The sequence below is a fragment of the Labrus mixtus genome, chromosome 20 (assembly GCF_963584025.1).
Source record: "Labrus mixtus chromosome 20, fLabMix1.1, whole genome shotgun sequence".
NCBI lineage: Eukaryota > Metazoa > Chordata > Actinopteri > Labriformes > Labridae > Labrus > Labrus mixtus.
In genome coordinates, this window is record NC_083631.1 from 8,249,280 (window position 1) to 8,276,242 (window position 26,963).

The 26,963-nt window shown below is 41.2% G+C and overlaps 3 protein-coding genes across 3 annotated transcripts; 1 reads left to right on the forward strand and 2 right to left on the reverse strand.

Annotated features, from left to right (window-relative positions):
- Positions 1-4,026: 4,026 nt before the first annotated feature.
- On the reverse strand, positions 4,027-14,026 carry LOC132954574 (adhesion G protein-coupled receptor E1-like). The gene is made up of 23 exons (XM_061027165.1): positions 13,944-14,026; positions 12,663-12,701; positions 12,175-12,543; positions 11,914-12,045; positions 11,661-11,807; positions 11,449-11,571; positions 11,149-11,292; positions 10,894-11,040; positions 10,654-10,800; positions 10,514-10,551; positions 9,882-9,962; positions 9,203-9,232; positions 8,941-9,103; positions 8,743-8,856; positions 7,675-7,850; positions 7,408-7,593; positions 7,100-7,303; positions 6,741-6,982; positions 6,580-6,646; positions 5,346-5,437; positions 5,032-5,191; positions 4,856-4,921; positions 4,027-4,584 (listed from the first exon to the last, which is right to left on the reverse strand). Exons 1-23 carry the CDS (start codon positions 13,972-13,974, stop codon positions 4,540-4,542), a joined length of 2,943 nt encoding a protein of 980 aa, XP_060883148.1. The 5' UTR covers positions 13,975-14,026; the 3' UTR covers positions 4,027-4,539.
- A 3,268-nt stretch (positions 14,027-17,294) lies between these two features.
- On the reverse strand, positions 17,295-19,255 carry LOC132954290 (uncharacterized). Its single transcript, XM_061026822.1, has 3 exons — positions 19,028-19,255; positions 18,589-18,770; positions 17,295-18,212 (listed from the first exon to the last, which is right to left on the reverse strand). The coding sequence occupies exons 1-3, from the start codon at positions 19,179-19,181 to the stop codon at positions 17,598-17,600; spliced, it is 951 nt and encodes a 316-aa protein (XP_060882805.1). The 5' UTR covers positions 19,182-19,255; the 3' UTR covers positions 17,295-17,597.
- A 1,693-nt stretch (positions 19,256-20,948) lies between these two features.
- On the forward strand, positions 20,949-26,369 carry gtf2f1 (general transcription factor IIF, polypeptide 1). Its single transcript, XM_061065255.1, has 13 exons — positions 20,949-21,435; positions 22,251-22,297; positions 22,662-22,734; positions 22,921-23,114; positions 23,321-23,491; positions 23,629-23,834; positions 23,956-24,106; positions 24,218-24,273; positions 24,447-24,578; positions 24,693-24,763; positions 24,858-24,999; positions 25,126-25,264; positions 26,022-26,369. The coding sequence occupies exons 1-13, from the start codon at positions 21,424-21,426 to the stop codon at positions 26,224-26,226; spliced, it is 1,599 nt and encodes a 532-aa protein (XP_060921238.1). The 5' UTR covers positions 20,949-21,423; the 3' UTR covers positions 26,227-26,369.
- The last annotated feature ends 594 nt before the right edge of the window (positions 26,370-26,963 follow it).

Below are 26,963 nucleotides of genomic sequence, written 5' to 3' on the forward strand. Positions count from 1 at the left end.
GCATAAAACCAGCATATAATAACCACCATGTGTCAGGTTCAATGGTAACAGAGGCTGTTCAGGTTTCACACCGGTTTGAGAGGCAACACAACCCAAACCTGAATTACTCAGTTTAAGGTTCAAGCAGTACAAAGCTCTTTGCTTACATCTAGTGGGAGTCATAGGTAACTACACCCACATTAGTAAGTCAGTCTCTTAAGTGTTTATGTGGCTAAATTGTGATGCTATTGCTAACAATAAAGCATTTGCAAACTGACGAGCCCTGTGGTTATTGGAAGTTATTTTCTCAAGCACATTTCAGCAACAAGGGAAATCAAAGTGCTTCACACAATAAAAGCATCATGACTAAGAGAAAGAGACATTTACACCTTTGCAGATCTACCCTGGAATACAACATTTCACCCTAAAGGTATATCAAAATTGCTCCCAGCTGTGGTGATAAAATGCAAACTGGTTCCTTAATTGGTAAAATAAAAACTAAAAGCCAGCTCTGTCTCCGTATTGTGTATTTTCAGGTAGTTCATTGTCGAACATTAGATGTGCTTACTCTGAGCCAAGTGGGGTTTTTCCTGTTTAAGGAGCCTAAAATATTAGTGACCACTGAGGCGCGCTGAAGTAATTGCCTCTGTTCAAAACACACTTAAGAAGCCCCCGGATAGTTTGAAGTTATTATTTAACAAAGGGCTCGTGTAATATTGACGGCACCTTTAATAGTCGGTGTTCAGCTGGAATCAGGATCTGTTTCCCTCCACTGTCTTTGACTTGTAACTGAAGTGTGTTTTTAAGTGTACTTAAGTGCCTGTGCCTAAAGGACCCTGAGGTTGTTGCCGTTAAAAAGAGAAGTGTCGGGGGGAGTGAGTATTATTTATTTCAACTCTGTGCTTAAATTTACACAAAGGATTTCAGCAGCTTCTGCAAATCTGCAGCCCGAGTCCGTCCCTGCACACTGGATCAACTGGAAAATCGTCCAATCCTCATTATTGTATAAAATGTTAAAGAATGAGGGGGATCGTAAAGTCTTTTATAGACAGTAGTAATTTCCAGTGATCACTCTTCTGCTTTGTCAGCGGTGTAGTGTCTGACATATTTGGGACAAAGGTTATGCTCCCCTTAGAATGTGCAAAACACCATCTGGGTAGTGTTTGTATCTGAGACCTGTGTTGCTCCTTGAGTTACATGGAAATACATAAATCTAAGTCAGGAGCCCCCACAGTGGAATGTATACATTGGGGCCCCTGTGTTCGGAGAATTGCCAAATATGGAAGCTGTATGGGGGAGTGCTGTCCTGGGTCCCAAAAACAGGAAACAGATATCCTCTTGTTGTTCTGTGAAATTCTGTATAAATATCACTCTCCTTCTATGTTCAAGAGAGATCGCTATTGGCTTCACGTCTCTCCCAGGCCGATCCAGGGCGAGCCTGGTTGATGCTGTTCTTCTTTGTAAATAAACATATTATTATACAAGCAAGTCAGTGTCAACGGAGATTCCTTCATCATCTGCACATCATCGATGACTGATAAACAACAGCGGTCTGTCCAAGAGTAATGGCGACAACAGATTACATGGAACGGGTGAATTACTTTTTCAAATGTCGGTTATTTTCCTTGTAATTATCATCGGTTATCTATCATAAGTCAACCAGTTTAAATAAGTCTCAGAGCTCCTCAAAACATGTGTGTGAAGTTTCTTGTTCTAAATCCACTCTGATCCTGTATTTGATCATGTCTATAAACCCCTCTATTTCAGCCCTGCTCAGAACAGGCTGTTTCTGTGTCTGTACCTTTAAATATGTAAATGAGCTGTGTCTGACCACGCCCCCTCTCTGGAAGGGCTTGGGTGTCTCGGTGCTTTCTCTCTCCATGTCCTATTGTTTACGGTGAGAAGGCAGACTTAGAGAGCAGAACAAACACCTAGCTGTGGGAGTGTCACCCACCTGGGGGAGGGGCTACTGTCCTTTGTGATGTCACAAAGTAAAAATCTCCAAACGGCCTGTTTGAGCACACATTTTCTGAAAAGTGGAGCAGGCAGAAGATGGAGAGGATGGACTTTTTTCATCTTTGGGGGGTTTGTGGACAGACTAGGGTCACATATTAGAGTTAGAGAAACATGGTGATTTGGCATAATATGTGACCTTTAACCTAACCTAACTGTTAAATTCATTGGTGACTCTAAATTGTCCGTAGGTGTGAGTGTGGCTGGTTGTCTGTCTCTATATGTCAGCCCTGTGATTGACTGGCAAACAGTCCAGAGTGTAACCCCGCCACTCGCCTAATGACAGCTGGGATCGGATCCAGCCCCCTGTGACCCTGAATGGGAAAAGCGGTACAGATAAAGATAAAGGATGGATGGATGTGACCTTTAATTTAGTGGAGCACAGTACTTTCTTTGGACTCCGCTTGAGAGAAGTCCATTGAATTCTCATGTACATTTTCTGGTCTGAATCAGTCTCATGAGCAGTGATATCTGTCACTAGTTCAGCTGAATCATTTGTGTTAACAGGCAAAGAGTAACACAAACAGAAGTTCAGTTATTCAAAAGAGCTTCAGAGGAAAAAACCTCCACCTGGCCTCTTGGATAACAATGCAAAGGTAAAATTGAAATACTGAACGCAACTTCATTTAAATAGAACATTTCAGACCAACATGATGGGAAAGACTTTCACACATCTTTAAGCAGCAGTCAGCAGAATACTTGAATGCATACATGGCATGCTATAGTCTGACCGGGACCTCTTGGTGTAACAAAAGTTAAAATGGTTGATCCGTGCACTGCTGGTGGATTTTCAAGTTGTGTATCTATTTGTATTGCAGGTGTCTTCTATCTTTGTTATCAGTGCGGTTCGATATGTAAGGTTTATATAACTTGGAAGCAAACAATGTAAATGAGAACATGCAGTATGTTTTTCCCCCCGTCTCCTTGTATTTGTCTTGTAAAGTTCGACACACCTCAAAGTGTCCCAGCTCTCATGTAAATGTGATACAAATGGAAGCAAAGAGAAAACAATAAGACATGAATGTTTTCTTTTGGGAGGGCATTTTTGTTTTTTTAAACACGACGCACTGAGAGTGTGAGCAGCAGCGTGTTTGTTGAAGCTCCCCGAACATGCAAAAGACTCAGGAGGAGACGGTTTCAACAAGACTGACCGAGTGTGTCTCAAGACTGTGAGGACTTTATATAATAAAGTATATTTTAGTATATGTCAGCACTGTTATTGTCTTTTTAATTGTGCTTACGTTTATTCATGTTTAGGGCTGCTTGGTTATGATACTTGTTAAATTCTGAAGCTGCTGGGGGTCATTCTTTAGCCCGTCATCTCTCTGTTTCTCAGGCTCAATTAAATCCTCCGAGGCTGATGTGAATCTCTGTCGTTATACTTTTAGTCTGGACACTGTGAGTCTTACACTTTTGTATGAACCAAAACACTTGTAATCTGCACTGTTTAACCAGCTGCTTGCAGGAATGCTCATCCTTTTCACTTAAATTACCCTGACTCTGGAACAGGAGAATCAATCAGGGTTATTCCTCATTTAAATCAATTAATAAGGGATGATCAGATCAGTGCATGAAAGGTTGCATGGTACTTTCCAGCAATGCAAGAAAGTTAGAACTATAGGTACTGTGAGGGGAAACTCCAGTAGTCGTCCCCTCTCTCTTTTTATTGGTTTATCTAATCTGGTATACGTTTTTTATGTACTCTGTCTCGGGACGGCCGGTTCCTCCCCTTGTGTATAAAAGCTGTTTTAGTCAAGGACTAGAGAGAAGAAGAAGAACATACTCACTGATTATTTGGATGTCACATAAGAGTTTTTAGATCACGATCATTCTGTGTCAGTTTCCATGCAATGTGAAGCTACGAGCTAACTAAAGTGTGCTAACATTAGCATGCTAACACTAACAATGCAGGACACTCGAGCACACTTATCTCGAGTAAAGGACGATTTTGTCTGCCACTTGCGCTAAACTTCTTCCTGCAAACTTCCTGAAGAGCAAAGGATTCAGTGTTTCTTTTGGTTTCATGCTGGTGCTCTAGGGAGACACCTACTGGATCAAAAAGTAGCATGTTCGTCCTTTAAATATGTCATAAAAAATAGATATTTACAAACCAAGTGAGGATACGTTGCTTTTGGTAACATTTGTTAAAGTATAATAAAAAACCTTCAGTGAAAAAAAACAGAATCACTTTGAATAAACCAGGTTAGAAACCTTTTATTAGGAAGATGAAATAATGTAGACTCGACAAATCATACAAAATGTCACGCAAAGGCACTCATCGGATCAAATCAGACTAACTTATAGAACAAACCTAAAAGTAGTTTATAGCAGATCAATGAGAAAGCTGAGCATTTACGTCTTTGTATGATTATGTATTTGTGTGGTTACGCAGTGGCCGTGATTACTAAACAGAAGCAAACACACTCAACAACAAAGAGAATAAAGAATTGTAATAAATAATGGTTAAAAGTGTCTCTGGCATGCTCCTCTCTCTTCTCTGGCTCCAGGCTCTCCTTTGTACCGCACACGTTATCTCCGACAGTCCGTCTATTCGCACTTGTCCAAGTCCTCGGAGACTGAGGGTACATCCTTCTGTTGAAAATATATTGTACACATTCTTACCATTTTATTACAAGAATCAAATACATACTGTACTCCAAAATGATTCCAGGAAGATATTTTAGAGAACAAATCGCAAACACAAAGAAACAAGATTTACTGCCTTCATGGTTTTACATCGACTACAAAGACATTTAAGAGGTCAACTATATATATATATATATATATATATATATATATATATATATGTATGTATAAACACTGCCTCCTCTCATCATGCATCGTTAACTCTCATCAAACGTACCACAGATCCTCCATGTCGCTGCTTATTGAAAGAGCAGGTCAGCCATTTCATGTACTCCTCTCTGACCTAGAAAACACAATTAAAAACACTTTGTTTCAGAGTTATGTGTTAACACCACTATGGCTGTCATCATAGTTGTAATGCATGCAAGTACTTTAAAGAGCAGTCAGTCGTACCTCCTTATTGAGCAGACAGTGCACGATGAACAGGAAGGTTCCCTGCTGCGAGTTCAGAATGATAAAGAGGACCTGGAAGAAGAGATTGGTCTGGTACAGGCCCAGGATCCAGGTACAGCCCAGTATGACAAACTGGGCCAGGATCTTGAACACAATCAACCTGAAAATAGTTTGTTAGACGTTTACTGAAGGTAAAAGCATGCATGTATCTGCATTAGACCATTGAATACATTCAAATAGAAATATTTAGAGCCTTGAGTGAAATAGATTATCTATACTGATGCAACAACGATCTTGAACACTTTAGCTCATACCGGGTGTCTTTAGATTGAGAAACATCACTCCTCATGTTGGCCAGCGTGGGTCGAAGACTCCAGAGAGTGGCACAGAACAACATCCAGTTCAGCTAAAAGAAAAAGAAAAAGAAAAAGAAAAAACACAGATGCTGGATTGAGATAAAACAACATGTCATCTGCAAAAACAAGAGCAAATAACTGTTAATTCTACTTATGAGGACATAGGGCCCGATCACACCGTGTAGCCTTTACAAGGACAGTGATTATAAAACAACATGATCATAAGTTAAGGCCAAAATTAAGAAATATAAAAACATTTTAGGAAATCAAATTAATTTTAAATAATTTTAAAAAGTAAAATTAAAGTAAACTAAAATCAGGAAAGACCCGTCGGTAAAAGTGTGTCACAAAGAGGGACGTAAAAGAGAAGACTGACTCGGCTCATTTGCTGCATGCATTGCTGCAGTGCCAACTGTCCATACGATCTAAGTTTACATCCCATCACTGGCAAATCCTGGTCATTTGCATTTCACACTTTTTACCCCACTGGTTATACCTAAGTGGCCTGATGTTTCAAGGTTTGATAGCAAAGCCACTCTCTGCAACCACAAATGAATAAGGCTGAATTATCTTTAGATTTTCTCTCATTCAGTTGATCTTCACCATGAAGACAGCAGTGCAGAGTGTGAGCTTGAAGAGAGAAATCCTGTATTTGCCTTTTAAATTCTCAACATTATTTTGTGAGCAGGTTCTTTAAAAGTGCTCTTGGCTTGTTTACTGCAGTTAGCTTTTTAGCTTAAGCCTGGTACACACTACACGATTTTTAAAATTTTAAACGATTTTGATAAAGTGAGAGACCCCACGCATGACAACAAACCTGTCCGATTAACACTTAAGATCGCATAGTGTGTGGTGTGCAACGAGACGATCAACTCGGCACACCACACACTAACTGATTCATTCGCCGACAATCAGCGTCTCCACTATCACAAAGTGTAATCTTGCGCGGTCAGACACGATTTAAGAGTAAACAAATATGACGGGCAAGCTAAATGTGGCTAGCTGTTAGCTGGTTCAACCATCACAGTAAACATTTTGGTCAAACTCCTTTCATTGTCAGTTGGAATGTGGTTTGTTTTACAGGACATGTTGTAATATAACTCGGGCCCAAAATCAGCCCGGTTATCTTGTCGTGTGTACCCCGCTTTAGAGAAATAGATTGGATGCAATTATTTATACACAAAAAACTCACTCCAAGGATAACAATCACAGGTCCCGTCAGAGCCCAGTTGAAGTTGCGATTTCTGGAGAGCCAGCACCTGCAACAGAATCAAACAAATGAACGATCCTTTCGACCAACATGCACACAGGAGAATATGAATGCGAGCATGTATTACTGTTTGTGTTACTTACACCCCGGCCTCCGTGGCACCATATCCATCAGAATATACCAGTGCAGAAACACCCACAATCACAAATGGAACTCCGTAGCCAATCAGGTAGAGAAGCACACGGGGGAGGCCATCCCTCTGAATGACCTGCACCTTGGAGAGTCTCCTGACTAACAGGTGGAGCTGGAGAGCCTCCAGCAGCATCCACACAAAACTTGCAACGACTAAGAAGTGCAGAAGACCTGCCATGACAGTGCAAGCCAGCTGTGGAGACACACAACAAAAGTCTTTTTGAATGAAATGCTTTGCTTCGCTTTTGGAGAGATCCATTTGAGTATTTTGAAAACCAAAAACAACAATCTGCATCTCATTCCAGTGTACCTCATGTTCAGTATATCTGTCGTTCCACAGCAGCAGCAGGTGGGAAAAGGCGAGGTTGAGGCAGAGGTGAAGACGGGCTGTGTTGTTGATCTTTGGGTTCCAGCTACACAAGAGGAAGGTGAAGATGGCCAAACCGAAGAAGGCAAGTCCTACCATCACACACATTCGGTTCAGCCAATCCAGGAAAGGATTCTCTGCTGGAGGCTGAGGAGACACAGCACACATTCAAACGATTTTTTTTGATCTTCGATTCTGTAGAGGAAACTGAAATATTTCTAAATGAGCACCAACACACTAATCTCTGATACCTCGCCGATCTGCATGATGAGGGCAAATGTGGAGAGATGAGAGCAGCTGCACACGGTGACATTTTCAGTGGTGTAAGCAACCCAGCAGCCCTCCACAGACCAACGCAGCATCCTATTCTTTCTTTGTCCTGTCTCCTCTGTTTTGTCCTCCCAGTACACACACGTCACAAAACCATTTTCGGGTACCTGAAGAAACCACAGAAACAAAGATTTTACCAGCTGTACGTCATCTTAAAAAAGAAGCTCGATAGATAAATTGAGCTGAACCGTCTTGTGCTGGATGGTGAAGTTGACAGGCTCGGTGAGGTTGGTGTTGTTTATCGAGGGTAAGACAGCGGTGATGATGTCAGAGTACATCTCTGTTTGGTTTTCTGTTTTAAAGTAGGTATGACTGAGAAGACTTTCCATGCCTGTTATTGTCAGGAAAGCAGCTGCAGCAGAACCTGGAAAATGTCCACATATTGAAGGAACACATTAGGGAAAATGTACAGCAAGCATGTTATGTGAATATGTAAAGGATAATGTATAGTGAGCAGGTTGTTATCACAGAAAGGAACCCTTACAGGATGAGGAGGACCCCGACATGAAGTGTGCTTAGTTAAAAGACAGACAGACTCAAAAAGAAAGGACGCTTGGATGTGCACATCGGAGCTCTACGCAGAGACCATGACAGCTACTTTACTGATTTTTTGGCTTATTTTGAGTCATTCTAGTCAGATACAGCCAGAGCACTCCAGGATTTCTCGATAAAGGAGGCAGGGATCGATTATATCTCTTCCACCCAGGGCCAAAGAAGTGTACAATGCCTGAGCACTGAACAGAGCACTCACACTAGTCAAACAAACTGGACTTTGGGGGTCAAGCGTGCTCAGGAAAACGGTACAGATTGCCTAGTGTGAGTGCGCCCTTTGTCCATCTATATCACCCAATATCTGAATCTGTTAATTTCTCATTGACAGCAAGCTTCTTTTTCCTCTTGTTTAAGTTGTCACAGTCAAAGTTCTGACGCTTCATTTACTTGACTTCTTGCTGCAGATTGATGTAATATGAGTACAAAATCTAAAGTCTGGGATAAGAGCTCCATCACTCGCAAGACTCTTCTTCAAGATTCTTCACAGCAGAAGTCTTCAATCAATAAATAGCAGAACTAAGAGTGCTGCATTTGACCAATCAGAATCTAGTTTTCAGTACATCCTTGCAATCATTTGGTTGGTTTCTGAACTTAATTTGAGTCCAATTTCAAATCAATATGCACTGAGCACACAATCACATGCGGGGATTTATGACAATAAAGTTTCACTGTCATCCTGGTTTACATAATGAAACTTTTCTCACCGTTGTTATTGTCGGCCAGCCCATCCAGGTTGATCTCCATGCTGTTTCCTTTGGCTGTGAGAACCGAGCTCTCTGCGTTGTGTACTCCAGGCCCGATCATCTCCAGACTTAAGTCTAATACACAGACGAGCGTTACAACAGCCACTCAGTTAAAACAAAAAAAACATCTGCAGTAAACTTAAGAAATGGACCTCTTACCCACTGCTGAACCCTTCACTGATCTCTTTGTTTCGTTCTGACTCGAATGCACTAAGCTAGAAACGAAACGGTCTGAGATGCCCAGGATCACACTGCCGGTCTCCCCGTCACCTTCGCTGCTCACCCTGCTTGACTTGGCGTGTGGTCCAACACCAGAGACTTCCTACAAGAATCATAACAGTTCGTAGACACTGTGTGATTATACTCAAAACTTCCTGAAATCACAGAGTTTGAGTGAAAAGGTTAAATGAGGAACTCGTACCATAGATGCTGCGAAGCCGTTTGCCACAGTCTGTAAAGAAAGCACAAGACAAAAACGTTTACAATGATGTTAAATGTTGCACCTAAGTTTGCAGATTTTGTTTGCATTTCTAGTTTATGTGAAACTAGTTTGGCATACTCTCAGGCACTCCCATTCTAAGTTATTTCAAGAAAGTATTTTTCTCCTACCTTTATTCAAGAGGTCTATCTTTCAAGTTCTATTGGACGTTCTGATGTCAAAGTTAGTTTTTTTTAAAGATACATTTTTGGGGCTTTCAGGTTTTATTTTGATAGGACAGTTGACATGGTAGGAAATCAGGGAAAAAAGCAGGGAACATTTCACTGGTCAAAGCTACGCCTTAGCTTTATTAGTTTGTTGTGAGATCGGTGTGAACAGAAAAAGAGTGCAGTCAAAGGGTCCGAGTACAAGTCAGGCAAATCTACGTGAAAGCAAGAATTTATTAGGCAGGGTTTTTAACTTTTATATTCGTATGCTCCAGTTTTTTCTTTGGTTCCTGTCTTGAAGAAGGTTTCCACAGAAATATAATAGTGTCCAACCGTGCATCATGACAAAGTCAAACACTAATCACATTATCCTCTTTAAATTGCAGTGAAAGATAAATCATGGGTCATTTTTAAAGTTTATCGGAGAGGGCTAACTCTTCTTTTTCTTTCCTCACCGGGCCTGGTAAAAAAATGCCTTCATTGTCTTTCAGTTGTTGATCCATGTTGCCGAGAAAAGCTCTCTCTTTAGTCTCACCCTGCAGCAGAAAGGGAAAAAAAAGAGACTCGTTATAAGGTTACATGATGCAGGGTCTGATCCAAACTTTTACATAGTTTTCCTAATGATATTGTTATTTGTACACCAGCCTTATCTCTGGCTACTTCTGATGACGATGGTTTTTGTTTGATAACGACGACTTATAAGATGGTTTCTATACTGATGTTGTGTCCGTCAATGTTGTGCTTTGCCTCTGGTCACTTCCTGTCAGCAGCTGTGTGTCCAATTGGACTCAAAGCTGATCGTTTGCTCTTACTGACATTGTTCCCTTTTTTCTAGATCCTTGCTTGAGTTGTACTTACTCTCTGATGTACCTCGCTTTGGATAAAAGCATCTGCTAAGTGAATTGTAGAATTGTAGAAAACTTCCCATTACAAGGAAAGTATTCTAGGCCGTGGTATCTAATGTGAAAGAGATGAAACTGATTGTATTCTAACAAACCTCTTGGAAAAACATTTGAGAAACAATATTCCACTAGTGTTAGTAAACTAGTTCACTCTTTGGCAATTAAATTTTGCAGGTAATGTTTACCTCTGCAGGTTCGATCTCATCTAAAATATTCTGAAGACCTGTGGAAGAAAATGACAATAAGAACCTGTGCAGGCTTAAAAAGCATGTCATTATATGAAAGTGTACTAAATATACTTTAACTGGTTATATTCTGAACATACTTTGACAGAATGAGACCCCTACTTCCCAAAAGATCCCTGTTGAAGGGTAAAATCCATCGGGGCAAGAACAATAGAAGGTCCCAGGTACATTAGTGCATATAGTTTGTTTACCACATATACCAGGAGTCTCACTGCACTCGTCTATATCTGAGGAGAGAGAGATAACACACTGTTACACACAGAACACACTTTACATGGTCACAAAATCATGACATGTTAGCAGTAACCACGGTTACATACCTGTGCATGGGTTAGCATGGCTGGCTATCACCTTCAGGTTGTTCAGACGAAAACCCGAAAAGCAGACGCAGAAGTAAGATCCAATGGAGTTTGTGCAGTTGGCGTGAGGACCGCAGACTGCGGCGTATTTTTCACACTCGTCAACATCTGCAGCACGCATGAAAATACAAATGAAACCGCAGGAAAATCTGAGTGAAAAATATGCCATTTAATAAAAATGTTCTGCTTTTGGGATGTGGAAAAAAAGTCAAATACCGATACAGATGTTTTCCTCACTGGGCTCCTGGTCCGGTGCGGTCGGTTCATAGCCCAGATTACATGCACAGGTATAAACTCCAGGTATGTTGGTGCACTTGGACTCAGGGCCACAGACGGTGGAGTTGAAACACTCATCGATATCTGAGGAAAAGTTTACGCCGTTGGAATGTCATAGTTGAAAATGTAGTAGTTCAAATTGGGTATCTTTTTGCTGTGAGGCAACAGCACTAACCGTTCTGCCCCTGATAAGTTATAGTTATAGTCTTATCTTAAAAAGACAGCAGACAGTAGACAGACCTTGGCAAAGAGGAGTTGCATCGGTGTCAAGTTCGTAGCCTGCATTGCATGTACACACAAAACTTCCTATGTTGTTAACGCAGCTCCCCTCACCGCAGACATTTTCACTGCATTCATCTATATCTGTAAAGGAAGAAAATTCATTTATTTAATCACATTGATGTGATTGCAGCTCATAAAGAGCAGAGAGACAGGCTTGTTTGTATTTGTACCTTGGCAGGGGTTGGACGTTGAAACTGGTAAAGTCTCATTTGTTGCAGTAAATCCATCTAGACAGGTACAGAGGTGTGATCCGATGGTGTTCTCACAGGTGGATGAAGAACCACAAATACCGGCGGTCTTCACACACTCGTCAATGTCTGCCAAGAGATGTAAAACTGCATCAGCTAAATGATAGTTATACGGGGAGACATGGGACTGACCTCCCAGGATTTGTCCCACTTAGTATGAAATAAACAGGCTTACCAACACATCCAAATGACTCTAGAGTGGGCAGGTGGTCGGCAGGGATTTCATAGCCAGTAATACAAACACAGCCTCCACCGCTTGTACACTGAGCCAGTGGTCCGCAGGAGTCTGCTGTACAATTACTGTGATCTAAACAGAAGCAACAAAAGAAACAAGAGTGTTTTCATTGTGAAAAGATGACAGTAGCTCTTTTTTAAAACTGCTTTACATTGAAGGGAAATATAAAGTAAATGATGAAAATGAGTAAGCATGTCTTACAGGTTGCATAAATCAGATGGCTTGTTGGATGACTTGATGGTTTGTAAATGTAGAATCCCCCAGGGCAGAGGACAATGCTCATTGTTATAGCATAATTAGTGCAACCTCCAACGTCCGCATATGCCGTCCCTGTAGTTGCAGTGTCAGATTCAGTTGCTGGATATGAAAAAGGAACATGGACGTTGTAATGGCTACCACCTCTGGTGGTTCCATAGCATGTTGCAATGACTCTGTCTCCACCGAGCCCTGTGAAACGTATCCACTTCTCAACGAAAGCCGCGTCATTAAGTGGGAAACCGGGAAAGGAGGACGACTGAAATTCAAAATTCCGCCATGTTTGATTTGCGTTTATGTATCCATCACAAGAACCTGCATGGAAAAAACAACAACAAAGGAACTGCATGTTAAAAAATAAGAAGCAAACTACTGTTACTTCAACAAGCTGCATCTGTGTCTGATTTTTTTTTTAACAAGTGACAGATGCATACCAGAAGGGTAGGCACTGTGACCGAGGATGAAGAGTGAGCCTGTGACGTACACAAGGAGAGAGTGGTTAAAAACACATAATTCTTATGTTAATGCACACATGGAATAAGCAGCAACACAAGTCGTCATATACACACGGACCAATTGCCTATTCAACAGCTCCACAGCCTGTTGTGGGGTCTTCGATGATTCATGGATGATTGCCTCATCCGCATACAACTGGCAACAAACATTTTCACGGATGTTTGGTAGCTCGTTAATGAATAGACAAAATTGAAGCGGCCCCAGAATGGAGCCTTGTGGTATGCCCACATTACAGTTTTTGGGGGATGATATTGAGCTATTTATTTTAACACATTGCTTTTGAAATTTACAGATATGACTTCAACCAGCTGAGAGCTTGATTAGAGAAATTTAGCTTTTTATAATTATTTAAGAGTAAATTGTGGTTTACAGTATCAAAGGCCGTTTTCAGGTCTAGAAATACTGCTCCTACAACTTTAACGTCATCTATTTTAGATTATCTTTTTTTGGATTGGCCTGTAATTACATGCTTTGTCGGGTTCCCCAGATTTGAAAGTTGGGGTTATAACTCCTTGTTTAAATATTTTAGGAAATTATCCAGCGTTAACAAGTACATTTATTATGTGCTCTTTGGGCTTTTCTCGTCTTCTGACTACTCAAAGCGCATTTACACCGCAGGTTACACCTACACATTCAAACACTGATGGCAGAGGCTGCTATGTAAAGAGTCCATCAGTATTAACTCATCCATTCATACACATTCATGCATTCAAGCATTCAAGCTTTTCTGTCATAATTTAGTGGCTTTGGGAATTTTTGTATTGTCTTTGTTAATGAGTCCATCAAAGAATCACAACGTTTATTCAAATCACATGATTGATCAACTGAATCTCTTGTGAAGTTTCCGCACGATTAGCGCCAAATTATGATCAGACAGGCCCATCAATAAATGAGAAGTTCTTGTCTTTCGATCAGATTTGTTGGTAAAATTTTGATCTAAAAGTGTTTGTCTTTTTGTCATTTGATGCAACAACTGAGGGCAAGAAATAGACAAACACAATATATTAAAATAACTAAATCCTGACATTTTTGTAACAACAAGTTGGTGCTCGTTAAACAACAGTTTTCATAACACACATATTTGAGTGATTAAAGATTCAGGTCAAAATTAATTGTGAAGTTTTATACTGAGGACAAAATGCATTCTGTATCGCTTCCCAGTTTAATCACAACTACACAAATCAAAGAGATGAACTCACCCAGAAGGAGTGTGAAAGCGAAGCAGCTCATCGTGACGGGGCCCACTCCACGAAATGCCCATCACCAACGTTAGGGCTGCATACGTGTAGGCACTGCACCCAAAAATTGTTTTTGCAGTGTGTTGCAATGCAAAGGTCGATGCAAATTCATTAACTTGTGATGGAGATGCTTCAGATAAACATAGCTTCATGCCAAGACTGAAGGAGGGAACAGAGCTGCAGTAAAATTTACCACACATGGTAAGAATTCATAAACCAGAAAGTTAACTCAAGGAAAAAGATCCAGCAAATACGTTAACACCAGCCGTCTCCAGCAGATTTTTACAAAATAAAACAAATAATAATATTTAGAGAGAGAGTGTGAGGCAACAAGGATTTATAGGACTCCATCTGTGTGGTTTATTTTGAAAATATAAATCATTTCATATGCATATTTGATGAAGAAGTTGTTATGATATCAGTGATCTATTGTTGTTGTCTGGGGATGCAGACACTGGGGGTGCAGTGGTTAGCGCTGTCGCCTCACAGCGAGGAGGTTCCTGGTTTGAATCCCCATCTGACAGGAGCCTCTCTTTGTGGAGTTTGCATGTTCTCCCCTGTGCATGTGTGGGTTCTGTGGGTCCAAAGACATGCTCGTTAGGTTAACTGGTGACTCTAAATTACCCGTAGGTGAGAATGTGAGTGTGGCTGGTTGTCTGTCTCTAAATGTCAGCCCTGTGATTGGCTGGTGAACAGTCCGAGGGTGTACCCCGCCTCTCTCCCAATGACAGCTGGGATCAGCTCCAGCCCCCAGTGACCCCGAACGGGAAAAGCAGAACAGATAATGGATGGATTGTTATCTGTTTCCAAAGTGAGTCTTGAAATGGGGGGGAAAGAGTTTCAGGTTCTCTGCACCTGCAGCCTGGACTCTCCTGCAGGATGATCTGTGTGTCTGGAGGAGGTGGTCTTTTTTTTTTTAAAGTAGTTTGAAGGTGTTGAATGACGATGCATCAGGATGTAGATGCTTTGAATAATGACTTTTCTGCTCTGTTACTCAGGACATACTGATCTGTGTTTGTAACTGCTCTGTGGTTTATGCCACTCTTAGTCAGGACACTCTTGCAAAAAAGAGATTCTTAATCTTAATGAGGTTCTCCTGGTTTAAAGGGAGACTTTTGATCCAGTAGATGTCGCCCTTGAGCACCCGCACTGAACCAAAACAAACTGCTGTTTGACGACACCAAAGCTATTCTGAAGCCTCCGCTCTCCTCCAGCTGCACACCTTCAACCCACCTCCACTTGAGTTTGGACGAAGGAGTAATCAATTAGAACGCTCCATAATTAAGCACCATTAAGCGCAAGCAGAGGAAAAAATTGTCCTACAATTATGAATGTTTTAAATAATAGAAGTTAAAACAGTTTTGCTTTGAAGAGTCACATGTGACAGTCTGTTAGCGCTCATGATGATACAAAGACAGAAACGCCTCTAAGACGACAGATTGCCTGTCTCACCTGTCAGGCTATTTGTCTTGTAAAACTGTAACATGGCACCTCCAGTCTGTATGGAAATCACTTACAAATCCCTAAAACTACAAGTGGAGGGGGAAACAGACTTTCAGTATAGTTGCTCTTAGTAACTTAGTTCTAAAATAAATTCTTAGAGTTAGGACGTTTTCTAAGAATTTCCCCTTAAAGTTCAGACTAGATCCTGGTAAAGATGAAAGTTATTCACAAAGCTTCTTACTCCTTAAGAAAGCTAAGGTGTAAAACTGTGGAGGACTTTTAACACGAAGTAGAGTTTCTCAAGCTGAGGAGAAAACCGAGAAATGTTCATCAAACCCGACATAAAAAATCATCGTTTTTACTCTTATTTAAACCGAACAGACGACCATGATTTGTGCAGACATTTCAATCCATCTTTGATTTTTTCCAGTGCAGATTGAGACATGCATGTGGAGTTTCTCTACATGTGGTTACCTCCACAGGTGAATCCAATCGCTGATTAAGGCTCTTTACATGCTCTTATAACGATCAGCAAAGAGGCTGCTACAGAAGCGGGTCTTCAAACATTTTGTAGGCTATGTACTTTTAAAGTATGTCTTCCAAATGATCACACATATTTAAATTTCAGAGTTCATAATTACACAATGTCTTTGATTGGCTAGATTCTATATGTGACTTTTTTCTTTTTGGGTCAATCAATCACAGCTTCTGAAGAAATGTGTGTCACCTAGCAACTGGGTCGAGCCCGCCTCCTCACTAAGATAAAAGTTTCTGTCCATTTGTCGCTCTGAGAATGTTCCTGATCTAAAAATCCTCGCTAGACTTTTTGAAAGTTAGGAGCTCTCAGAGAGGATTCACAGGATGTTTGAGAATGAAACTTTACAGTTTATCCGTTTGGTTAAATAGTAAAGAGATGTTTTTCACTGAAACTAACGACTGCCTTTAGGGTTTTATATATTTTCATCTGGGGTTATGCCCAACAACAATAAGAGGTTATCAATCATCAATCAATCAAACTTTATTTATATAGCACCTTTCTGACAAATTAAATTGCAGTTCAAAATGCTTTAGAGTGCAGAAAAGTTATTTACAAAAAAGTAGTTTATAAAATCATTGAGAGACCAATGCACACCAATAAGAATTAAAAAATATGTATAAAAATGAAAAAATAAAATACGACACATAAAAGCAACAAGATATTAAAATAAATACATAAGAGGGAAATATTTAAAATTGTAGTAGGATAAAAAGACAATACAGTAATGTTAAGATTTGAATTGATATAAAACACTATGTAAAAGCCAGACTGAATAAATGAGTTTTAAGACTGCGTTTAAAAATCTCGATATTCTGGGCTCGTCTCAGACCCTCAGGAAGGTTGTTCCACAGTCTCGGAGCGTAACAGCTGAAAGCAGCATCGCCAAAGGTTTTTGTCCTGCTCTGTGGAACAACTAAGAGAGAGGAACTGGAGGATCTGAGGGGCCGTACTGGTTCATAAACTAAAATCATATCTGATAGGTAGTCTGGTGCAAGGCCATGTAATGCTTTATAAACTAATAAAATAATTTTAAAATCAACACGGAAACTAACAGGCAGCCAGTGTAAAGATTTTAAAACAGGTGTGATGTGTGCTCTCCTTCTGGTCTTTGTCAGTACTCGTGTGTATCTTGGCTCCATTAGGAAAACTATTCTAATGTATATCATAGTAAGTTACTCTTCAGGTTACCAGTTTTGTTAATTAAGTACGGTGGCCCTGAAGGTCAACTGTGCAAATATTTCATGAAACACCAAGACATTTAAAAATACACATTTTTCAGGGACTGCAAAAATATATTTCACTTGCTGCAAAAAAAAAAAAAAAGATACCTTCTGCAAAATATTTGGTACTGGTTTAGTTTTTATTCCATTTCATTTATATAATGCATGGATAATGCAATTTGTATTCAATAACTGAATACATTTCTAAGTAATCTGGCCCAACCCCGTCGGTTTCCCCTAATCGCTGCAGTCGGAAATCACAGAATTAAAATTGTGTATTTTGCTTTCTTGTCTGGTGTTCACTCTTGTTAAAGAAGAGCTATTGCAAATAGTCAAAGTGTTTTATTGTCACTTTAACAAGGTTATATAGTGGTATAAAAGATATACAATGAAATAATATACAATAAAAGAATATCAATCTTTCACTTCTGATTTGATATGGCTCTGCTCCACTGAGTATTTGAACAGACTGTTGTCCACCTCATGTTGAAAATATGGCAGCACATGTGGAGGCAACTTCCGCATTCTGCTCTCAACCATCTTGCAGTATATCGCGATTTCATCCGGTTCTTTCTTTGAATCTAGACACTCTAAGGTTTTTCTGATTGTCCGCAGTAATATTTTAGACGACGCCTCACTGGCAGACTCGTCAGACGACTCCTCGCTGGCAGACTCGTAGGGCATCCTTCTGCTTCTCTTCGCCCGGGGCCTGGAGGGGGCCGACCTAGAGGTGCTCGTCAACGGCTTCGACTGAGAGTCTTCTCTGCAGACGGTGGACTCTGCCAGGGGAGCGCATGTCCCTGTCGTAGCGTCGCAGAAGCTGGGCTCCTTCAGAGGGGAGCTGGGATCCTCAAGAGGGGCGCAGGGATCCTCTAGGGGGGCGCAGGGATCACCTAGAGGGGCGCAGGGATCCTCAAGGGGGGCGCAGTGATCCTCAAGAGGAGCGCAGTGATCCTCTAGAGGGGCACTGGTCCCGTTCTCGTTGCAGGCGCCGTCAGAGGGCGAGTCAGAGTCAGCCAGTGAATGTTCCTTTGAAGAAAAAAAAATTCACAATGAGGGGAATTTAACACGATGGATTCTTAAAACTGTTCAGCAAGCATCCGTAACAAAAGCAGAAGATTGCTATCGTTGGGTTAACCTGAAATTTGGGCCGGGGTGTGGTCAGGTGTCCAGTGCGAGTACACGCTTCCCTCACTGGTTAGACACTTTTAGATTATAAGTCTATGGCTGTATTCAGATGCTAAAGACACACTTCACGAGAATGAAACCAAGTTAATGTATGAAAGGCTACATGTGAACAGAGACAGAAACCCCCAACTGGACAATCAGCGGGCCACTCCTTATAAATGAAAAAGGCAAGAAAACAACGTTTTATTTAACTCAGCAGAAAATGTAGTTAATTTACCCTGATGGCAAGATTTGACGCGGTCTCCTTCCTCTTTGTATGAGGCTCCAAAAACTGCAGCCGGGTCAGGATCCACTGCTGCCTGCCTGTCTTTTGGACCCCAGAAGTTCCAGGTGGAGGAAGTCTCTTGTAGCGGGTGTACTGGGTCCTCAGAGACTCCCACTTCTTCTTGAGCTCTTTCTCTGAGACACAAAGGCATTTATTTATTTATTTTTTTTCGTGTGGCTCTTACCCTTTTATTATTATTGTTTATGTTGTGAATTTCACTGTGGACTGATGTGATGCATGCACAGGGACTACAGATGTAAACAATCTTATAGGTAACTCTGATAATAGTCTGCACAGTACACCATGTCCCTTTCAGTAGAAATACATAAATCATGTCTACATGCAGTGCCAACAACGTTTCCAGCTAAAGTGACTACAGTGAAAATCTAACCTGATATGATCATTTTATTTACGATCTCACTCCACAGTGCTATTTTAACCACTCGGTTGGAGTAGAGTTTGTCCGTGAGGTCGAACAGAGGTGGTCTCTCCTGGATCATGGTGATCAGACGGCCCTCTGTTGCCTCTGTCCAGGCCGCCATCATGTTGTGATCCTCGGATGAGACCGTCAGCGGGTACTTCTTCTCATGTGTGCCCTCTTGACTGTCGTCGTTTACTTGCCGTCCTCACTTCCGGTTTTCATTCTCGCGAATTGATTGGCTGAGCTGAACAGCCACTCAGAGTGAGTCCTCTCAACAAACCGCTTGCGGAGTTTATTTTTTTATTTCTAGCCACTTTGTTTCTTATTGTGAGTATTTTAATTATTCTCGGTTGTTTTTGTAATTGAATGATTATAGCTTGACCAGTTTAGGTCGGTGTAGTTCCGTACTGTGCCCACAGGAGGGCGCTAAGAATCCCAAACGACAAATTTAACAAAATGTTTATACAAACTCTTAAAGAGGATGAACATACAACAGCAAAATACACAGGAACAAGTTAATTCAAACTTAAATCAAGACTATATAAACATAAATAAATAAAAATCAATGTTTTCCAAAAGTAAATATCAGGCAAATGTAAGTAGACAACAATCTGGAGCGAGGACAAAAAAATTAAACAAGGGCCAGAAATCAAAACAACAAGAATTTCGATAAGTCAGCACTAATCTTTCTAGCAATCCTGCTAGATTTCAAACTGTAATGCTAAACTAAATCACAGAGTGGCCATAAGTTAGCTAACATTACACATTTTTATAATCGATTATAAGTGTTTGTTTTTTTGTTGCTGCTTGTTTTGATATGCTTTTAATCATTGGAAATGAGGGAAACCTCAATGTCCCTTGTTTCTACACCTTAATTTATACACTTCATTGTGGACAGAATATATATATTTTTTTTAAATATAGTTTTTTCGGAGATTTTGTGATTGTCTTCAGTATAATTGTTTGTCTTATTCATTTTCAGTCGTTTATTTATTCAATATTGTTATTATTATTTAATTATTATGTATTACTGCCGTGTTAGTTCGAGGTTTTAAGAGACACGTATTAAAAATGAGTTTCCACTACCATCTAGTGGTCAAAGTGTGGAACTGCAACACAAAAATTAAATCATCATTAGAGTTGTCATATTATTTTGAAAGTATTCACCGGAACAGGCTGAGTATTTTTTTCCGCTAGCTTGACTAATTGTGGTCATTGTAGTTCAAACTGTGGCCACAGGGGGGCGCCAAAACCTCTAAAGAATTAACCGTAATACTAAACTGCTCATCTAAATCACAGAGTGGTCCTGCATTATGTTAGATTAATAAAATCGACCTTGGTAGACACATAGCGAGATAATATCATTATGAACGACTGAAACGAAAACATTATAAACAAATAAGCGTTGTTCGTTTTGAAAATGGTTCTGTTAATAATCCCTGTTGTTCTGCAGTCTTGTTGTCATAGACAGTAACTGAAGTTGTACCCATGTAAACAAGCTAGATACAATTACATTTAATCACTATAAACAGAGGTGACGCCCATTGACCACTGGATAGCAGTTTTTTTTTATTATAGTATAAATTGTTTTAAATTAATTAAGTAGCGTTGTTGATCACAGTAGAGTCAAGGCAGACAGAGTAGTAAAGTCATACTTCCGGTCAATGGTTTCCAAACAAAACTCAAGGCTGAAACAAATATTATACAAACGAACTGTTCATTACTTGGTCCCTTGCAGTTGGGCACAATTTTGCTAACTTGAAAGATAATACAACGAAAGAAGAGCCGCCATAACTTCGCAAACATTAAACAGAAATAAAGGAGCGTCGATGGCGACTAGGAACCATTCTCCTGGTGGTCCTATGTTTACTGTCGACTACATAAACAAGCGGGACAACGACGTTGGTTACGGTTTGTAGACGAGTGTACGCACCGGTAAATGAGCTAGAAATGTTTAATTGAGTTTGTTGTTATCGTCTCCATGAGCTCGACTTCTGCTTATTGTTCACGTCCCTTCATTTAAACTTTATTTCCCGTTAAATTTGTAACTTTGAATGATGGCGGTACCGTCTCGACACGGCTAGCTAACGTGTTAGCATCTGCTGCTAACAGACTACAGATGTTTTGATACAAAGAAACCGCGTTATCGCGATTTATGTTAAATTATAACAACCTTCACTCCACTTTACGGGCTTCTGATAAAGGATAGACTTCCACTGATCACCAACAAACAGATAAATTACAGCTAGGGCTTCTCCGTCGTCTTTTATATCTTATTTAAGACATTAAACTTTTTGTTTACAGTGGACTCAACTATCCCGAAGCAGCTGTTTATGTGGTGAGAAAATCCAGAGAAACCAACAACAATGACTTCCCTGGTAAGTTTTCTCTTTTGTGACTTTTAATCAGGGACAGTGCATCACATAGTAATAATAATAATAATAACTTTATTTATATAGCACCTTTTAAAAACACAGGTTTACAAAGTGCTTTGACAAACAGCAAAAACAAGAACAAACTAAACCAAACACAGAAGAACATAAACAACAGTAAGAATATAACAGATGCAAAATACTAAAAATAATTAAATACAATTCAACAGAAAAGAACCCAAAGTGCACGATACCCAACAGACATATAGAACCCGACCATCACAAGAACCATCATAAGAACCCAGGCAACACAAGAACAAATACAGAATACAGAAATACAATTTAATCAGGAAGCGATGACTGCTGGAGACACAGTGGGGGAACAGGAAGCTTATCATTACCATATTAATAATTATAATAACTTCATTTATAGAACACATTTTTTGACAGTCAAAACAAAGACAGGAACTCAGTACAATAACAGAATAAACATCAACAGTCCGACTCTGCTGTTACTGTGGCGTTCCTGAAGTTAAGAAACATCTGTCCTTTTAGAACATGTGTTAAGTTAACATGTTGATTGTATTGTTTCTTGCATAACTGTGTAGATATTGATGTTGTCCAGTTTTACTGACACTGTAAGAAACATGAGAACAGTTCTATTTGTGCATGTTTTTACAACACTGGAGATAGTTGTGAGAACGATGTGTTTATTTGAATTGCGTGTTTCTGCATGGCCTTCATATTAAAACAGAACATTAAGCACTGAGACGACAACATCTCAATTAACTCCTCTGAATGTGTGTGTGTGTGTGTTTCAGGGGAGCAGCACTTCCTCGGGCACAGAATACACTGTGAGAGTCCCAAAGTGAGTACCATGGACTGACATGCAAATATTCAGGCTCGGGACAAGCCCTGTGACTGATTCTCTGTGTGATACAAGTGGACATAAATAGAAACACAGATGTTTCCTGACTGTTTGTGTGCAAAGATGAAATGTACCTGATAAGTAAAACAAAACTTTGAAATTGAGGAATGAATGAAACCTTTATTAACCCTCTGGGAAATGTCAACAACCACACAGAGGACAGCACATAGAAACATAGAAGACATTTATTAAAGCACAGCATGACTACATGTAGGGATTGTTAATGTCTTTATTCCTGTGGTGTTTAAAGGAGAAAGCAGGTACAGTGACTGACTTTTTATTTGCTCTTCTGTTTGTGTTGTAGAAACACCAGCAAGAAGTACAACATCATGGCCTTCAATTCAGGAGACAAAGTCAACTGTTCCGCCTGGACACAGGTGGGTTCAAGTCCGGGTGTCAACACATGACTGACAGCACTTGTTATATTTTTGGGCCTCGGATTCGCCTGATAGATCATTTCAAAGCAACCTATTTACCCCTTTATAGAAACATGGAAAGTAAGCAGTCATAATAACAATGCTTTAGTTTGAAGCGTCGTAACATCTCCTTCCTCCTTCTGTCAGGCTCGAATGGAAAGAGACATGAGCGCTCGGCGGATATACGGGGAAGAAGAGTCGCAGGACGGCGCGGCCGGCAGTGAGTTTGGTAAAAAACAGCGAGAGGAAGCGCGGAGGAAGAAGTACGGTATCGTGACGCGTGAGTTCAAAGTGGAGGACCAGCCCTGGATCTTAAAGGTCAACGGGAAGGCAGGCAAGAGGTGAGACCCTGACGCTTCTTGACCCCCTGACTGACTTATTTTCAACAATAAATGTACGATCTTCACATGCCTGAATATCTGCGCTATGACTGAAGCAGACGTTATAGATTTGTGTTTCTCTCCCGTTACACAGATCAGGTGATGGATCCTCCTGTGTACAATAAAACTAAAGTACTCTCTCCTGTCTGTGTTCACGTTTGTGTCAGGTTCAAAGGTCAAAAGAAGGGTGGTGTTACAGAAAATGCATCCTACTACATCTTCACTCAGTGTCCCGATGGAGCATTTGAGGCATTTCCTGTCCACGGCTGGTACAACTTCACACCTCTGGCCAAGCACCGAACTCTCACTGCTGAGGAGGCCGAGGAGGAATGGGGCAGGTGAGAGAGAGGGGAGGGAGGGGGGGGGGGGGGCAAAGAGGGAGGGTGGGTTGCTTTTATAGTGAACAAAAAAAAAACACACTCAGTTCACCCATCTGGTGTTTATAAACTTCAAGCTCAATCTCCTCCTCTTACAGGCGGAACAAAGTAGTGAATCACTTCAGCATCATGCTTCAGAGACGATTCAGGGAGCAGGAGCGAGGGCCGGACGATGAAGACGAGGGAGAGAAGTCTGGGAAGAAGAAGAAGAAGGGCGGTGGGAGAGGGGGCGACCTGCGCATTCACGACCTGGAAGAAGACCTGGAGATGAGCAGCGACGACAGCGACAGCAGTATGGGAGACGGTAAGGAGAGAGAAACTGGTGGGACTAAAGAGAGAGAGGGGATATTCCTCTGTAAGGGAAGAGTTGTTTTCTTCCCTCTGTCAGCAAGTTATCGTCTCCTTTTTTTATTTGTTTTGGACAGATGGAGAGAGCAAGGCGAAGGCGAAGAAAGACAAGGGGAAGGGAAAAGGAAAGAAGAAGAAGAAAAAGGGCGGCGAGCACGAGGCGTTAGAGGACAGCGATGATGGCGACTACGAGGGTCTGGAGGTGGATTACATGTCGGACGAAAGCAGGTCAGGTCCACGTCATTGTTTCACAAGATGTCTGGTACTGTGGTGTGAGAAAAACAGTGTGTTTTTTTGTTTTGACTTTAACCAGAACGTTGTTTTGTTTTCCAAAAACAGCTCAGACGAGGAGCCAGAGAAGGGACAGCCCAGCAAAGCAGAGGAGCATCCAAAAGGTAAACAACAACTACAGATTTATGAGTTATCTAATGAGAGTGTGTCCTCACACTGCCAACAATTCTCTTTCATTATAAGTGCCATTAGAAATGACATTAGATTATATAAGCACTTAGATTATATATCTCTGTGCTTTATCGAACGAGTGGTCAAATGTTTGTCGTTGTTGTAGGCATCGACGAGGCGTCTGAAAGCGAGGAAGAGAGCGAGGAGGAGAAGCCCAACGAAGAGGAGACAAAAGAGGAGGAGGAAGAAGAGGAAGGGAAGAAAACTCCGGTGCAGGCGGAAAAGAAGAAGAAAAAAGGTGAAAACAGACGACAATCTGAGAAAAGTCCTTTCAGGAATCAGATCTCAATGAACAGTGTCATGTGACTCCCCCTCCTGCTTCATTTGAGTTGTGTGGATTTTTCTATCACAGACAGCAGCGGAGAGTCGGAGAGCTCAGACGACAGCGACATCGAGGGAGAGACGGCCTCTGCTTTGTTCATGGTACATAATGTGTCTTTCTAATGTCAACAGAGAATGTGTGAAAGTGTTTGTCTTCGTTGCAACAAACATGTCTCTCTTTTTTCCCCCCTCTCAGAAGAAGCGCACGCCTCCTAAACGTGGAGGTGGGCGTGGCTCTGCAGGAAGCTCCAGGACAGGAAGTCGCCCCGGCACGCCGTCCATCGATTCTGCCGCCACCTCCAACACACTCCGCGCTGCTGCAAGCAAGCTGGAGCAAGGTGTTAGCCCGTACACCATAACACAGTTTAGAAACACACCTTTAGAAAGTGACCCCTTTATATAAGACAAATAAGAGATGTTTTTTTATAAAGTAACACGTCTATCTGAATGTCTCCGCCCCTCAGGTAAGAGGCCGACTCCGGGTCCTGGCACGGACTCACCAGCTGCCAAAAGGCTGAAGATGGAGCCCAGCAGTCAGAGCCCTGCCCCTTCAGGGAAGAGTACACCTCAACCCCCATCAGGGAAATCTACTCCTAGCTCAAGGTACTGAACTTCTTTACTGTTGTGCATGATAAATATGTCAGTTTAAAGTTTATTCAACCAGCCTCATGAGAAGAAGAATCTTTTTTTTGTTTTAAAGAGTGTCCACGACAGGCAGCGGCACATTTTAAGTTACAGGCACAGGCATCTTCCACCCGATGCATCCTCCTCCAACACCTTCTTTCTACTTTTAAATGGTTTTAAGACCCAAATCCTCCTGCAGCACGAGCGGCGTACCTGGAAAACCTCTTTTCCCCATTTCCAGACGCACTTCCTGGACAGAGAGGAAGAAGAAGCTTTGCCTAACGGGTCACAGATCGAAGACTGTAGCTTCCAACATTTTTCAAATGAATAAAATTAAACAAGAACGAGGGAAGGAAAGTTAAGGAATGCTCTTAAAATAAAAACATGCCCGGGATTTAGTCAATGCAGGCCGGCCAAGTCGAGCATACAAAGTACAATGAGGAGTTAGAGCCTTAATATTTGTTATTCATAAACCTCAATTCAGCATGATGTTACACAGTGTCCAGAGAGTGGAGCCACTGAGAGGATGCATGCATGTATCAAACATCTCTGTAGTCAATCAGGAGACTAAAAGTATCAGTAACAAGTCGCTCTTTTGGGGGCATCAAGAGAAAACTATGATGTAATCCTTAAACAAAACACAAAGATATGTGTTTAAAATCCTAAGAAGAAACCGCCTGACTGGCTGTTTGTGAACAGGATTACATATTGTCTTCTGTGTCCCTCTGCTCCGTAGTGATGTGCAGCTGACAGAGGAAGCGGTCCGGCGCTACCTGATCCGTAAACCGATGACCACCAAAGACCTGCTGAAGAAGTTCCAGACGAAGCGCACGGGTTTGAGCAGTGAGCAGACCGTCAACGTGCTGGCACAGATCCTGAAGCGCCTCAATCCGGAGCGCAAGAACGTGAACGACAAAATGCACTTTTACCTCACAGAGTAACCGAACAACAAGAGGCGGGGATGGAGCGACAAGGTGACACGTTTGTGGGTGTTTTTGGCAAACTCTGACCCCCTGGGGAAGAGGTTTAGGTTACGTTATTTTTGTGAGATGCCACAGGACTGAGGTTAAAACTGTCTGCACAGGTGGTAGTAATAAAAAAAGGATTGTGTTCAGTATTGGGAGCTTGTTTATTAGAGTCTGAGATCTGCTCAGAGTCTGTGTGGTTTTTCTCCATGTGTGAACACTTCAACTTAGAGCTGGATAAATAAAAAACAAATGTTTTTCTTTGGTAGTAACTTTTCTAATAAAGACTGAAATCCATAGCAGTGTTAAACTTTTCTCTTTGTATCCAATCTGTCTCATAAAATCAGTGAGATGTGTACTGAGTGAAATGATAAAGTGACCTTACTATCTGATCAGACATTAAGGAAACATGCTATGTTGAAGTGCTGGCTTCTCTGACAACAATGCAGCAGCCAGTATGTTCTCCTTTAGATTCTGGTCCTGAATGCTCTGGATTTGTTTGGACCAGAGAAGGTAGACGCTTTTAAGGCGACCCCACCACACGGCCGTTTTGGACGCCCCTCGGTTTGCCAGATATGAGAGCAGTTATCAGGTCAACAGGTGTTGCAGTGATGGAAGCGGGCAAGAGAAGTGGTTCAGATAGAAGTGATTGTACCCGACCTAAAAAGCCTCTGCATGTTTCTAATAAGCTCCACGAGCAGAAACGTGCTCAA

What these genes read in the sequence shown, in the direction of transcription:
- LOC132954574 (XM_061027165.1), bottom strand. Translation starts at nt 13,974, where the DNA reads ATGAGCTGCTTCGCTTTCACACTCCTTCTGG. An exon ending in TCACAGTGCCTACCCTTCTG is followed by an intron (nt 12,544 to 12,662) that starts GTATGCATCTGT and finishes TTTTCCATGCAG; the next exon opens with GTTCTTGTGATGGATACATA. An exon ending in TGCAACTCCTCTTTGCCAAG is followed by an intron (nt 11,293 to 11,448) that starts GTCTGTCTACTG and finishes ACTTTTCCTCAG; the next exon opens with ATATCGATGAGTGTTTCAAC.
- LOC132954290 (XM_061026822.1), bottom strand. Translation starts at nt 19,181, where the DNA reads ATGATGGCGGCCTGGACAGAGGCAACAGAGGGCCGTCTGATCACCATG. An exon ending in AAATAAAATGATCATATCAG is followed by an intron (nt 18,771 to 19,027) that starts GTTAGATTTTCA and finishes TTTGTGTCTCAG; the next exon opens with AGAAAGAGCTCAAGAAGAAG. An exon ending in CGTCAAATCTTGCCATCAGG is followed by an intron (nt 18,213 to 18,588) that starts GTAAATTAACTA and finishes TTTTCTTCAAAG; the next exon opens with GAACATTCACTGGCTGACTC.
- gtf2f1 (XM_061065255.1), top strand. An exon ending in CGACAGCAGTATGGGAGACG is followed by an intron (nt 23,835 to 23,955) that starts GTAAGGAGAGAG and finishes TGTTTTGGACAG; the next exon opens with ATGGAGAGAGCAAGGCGAAG. An exon ending in GGAAAAGAAGAAGAAAAAAG is followed by an intron (nt 24,579 to 24,692) that starts GTGAAAACAGAC and finishes TTTCTATCACAG; the next exon opens with ACAGCAGCGGAGAGTCGGAG.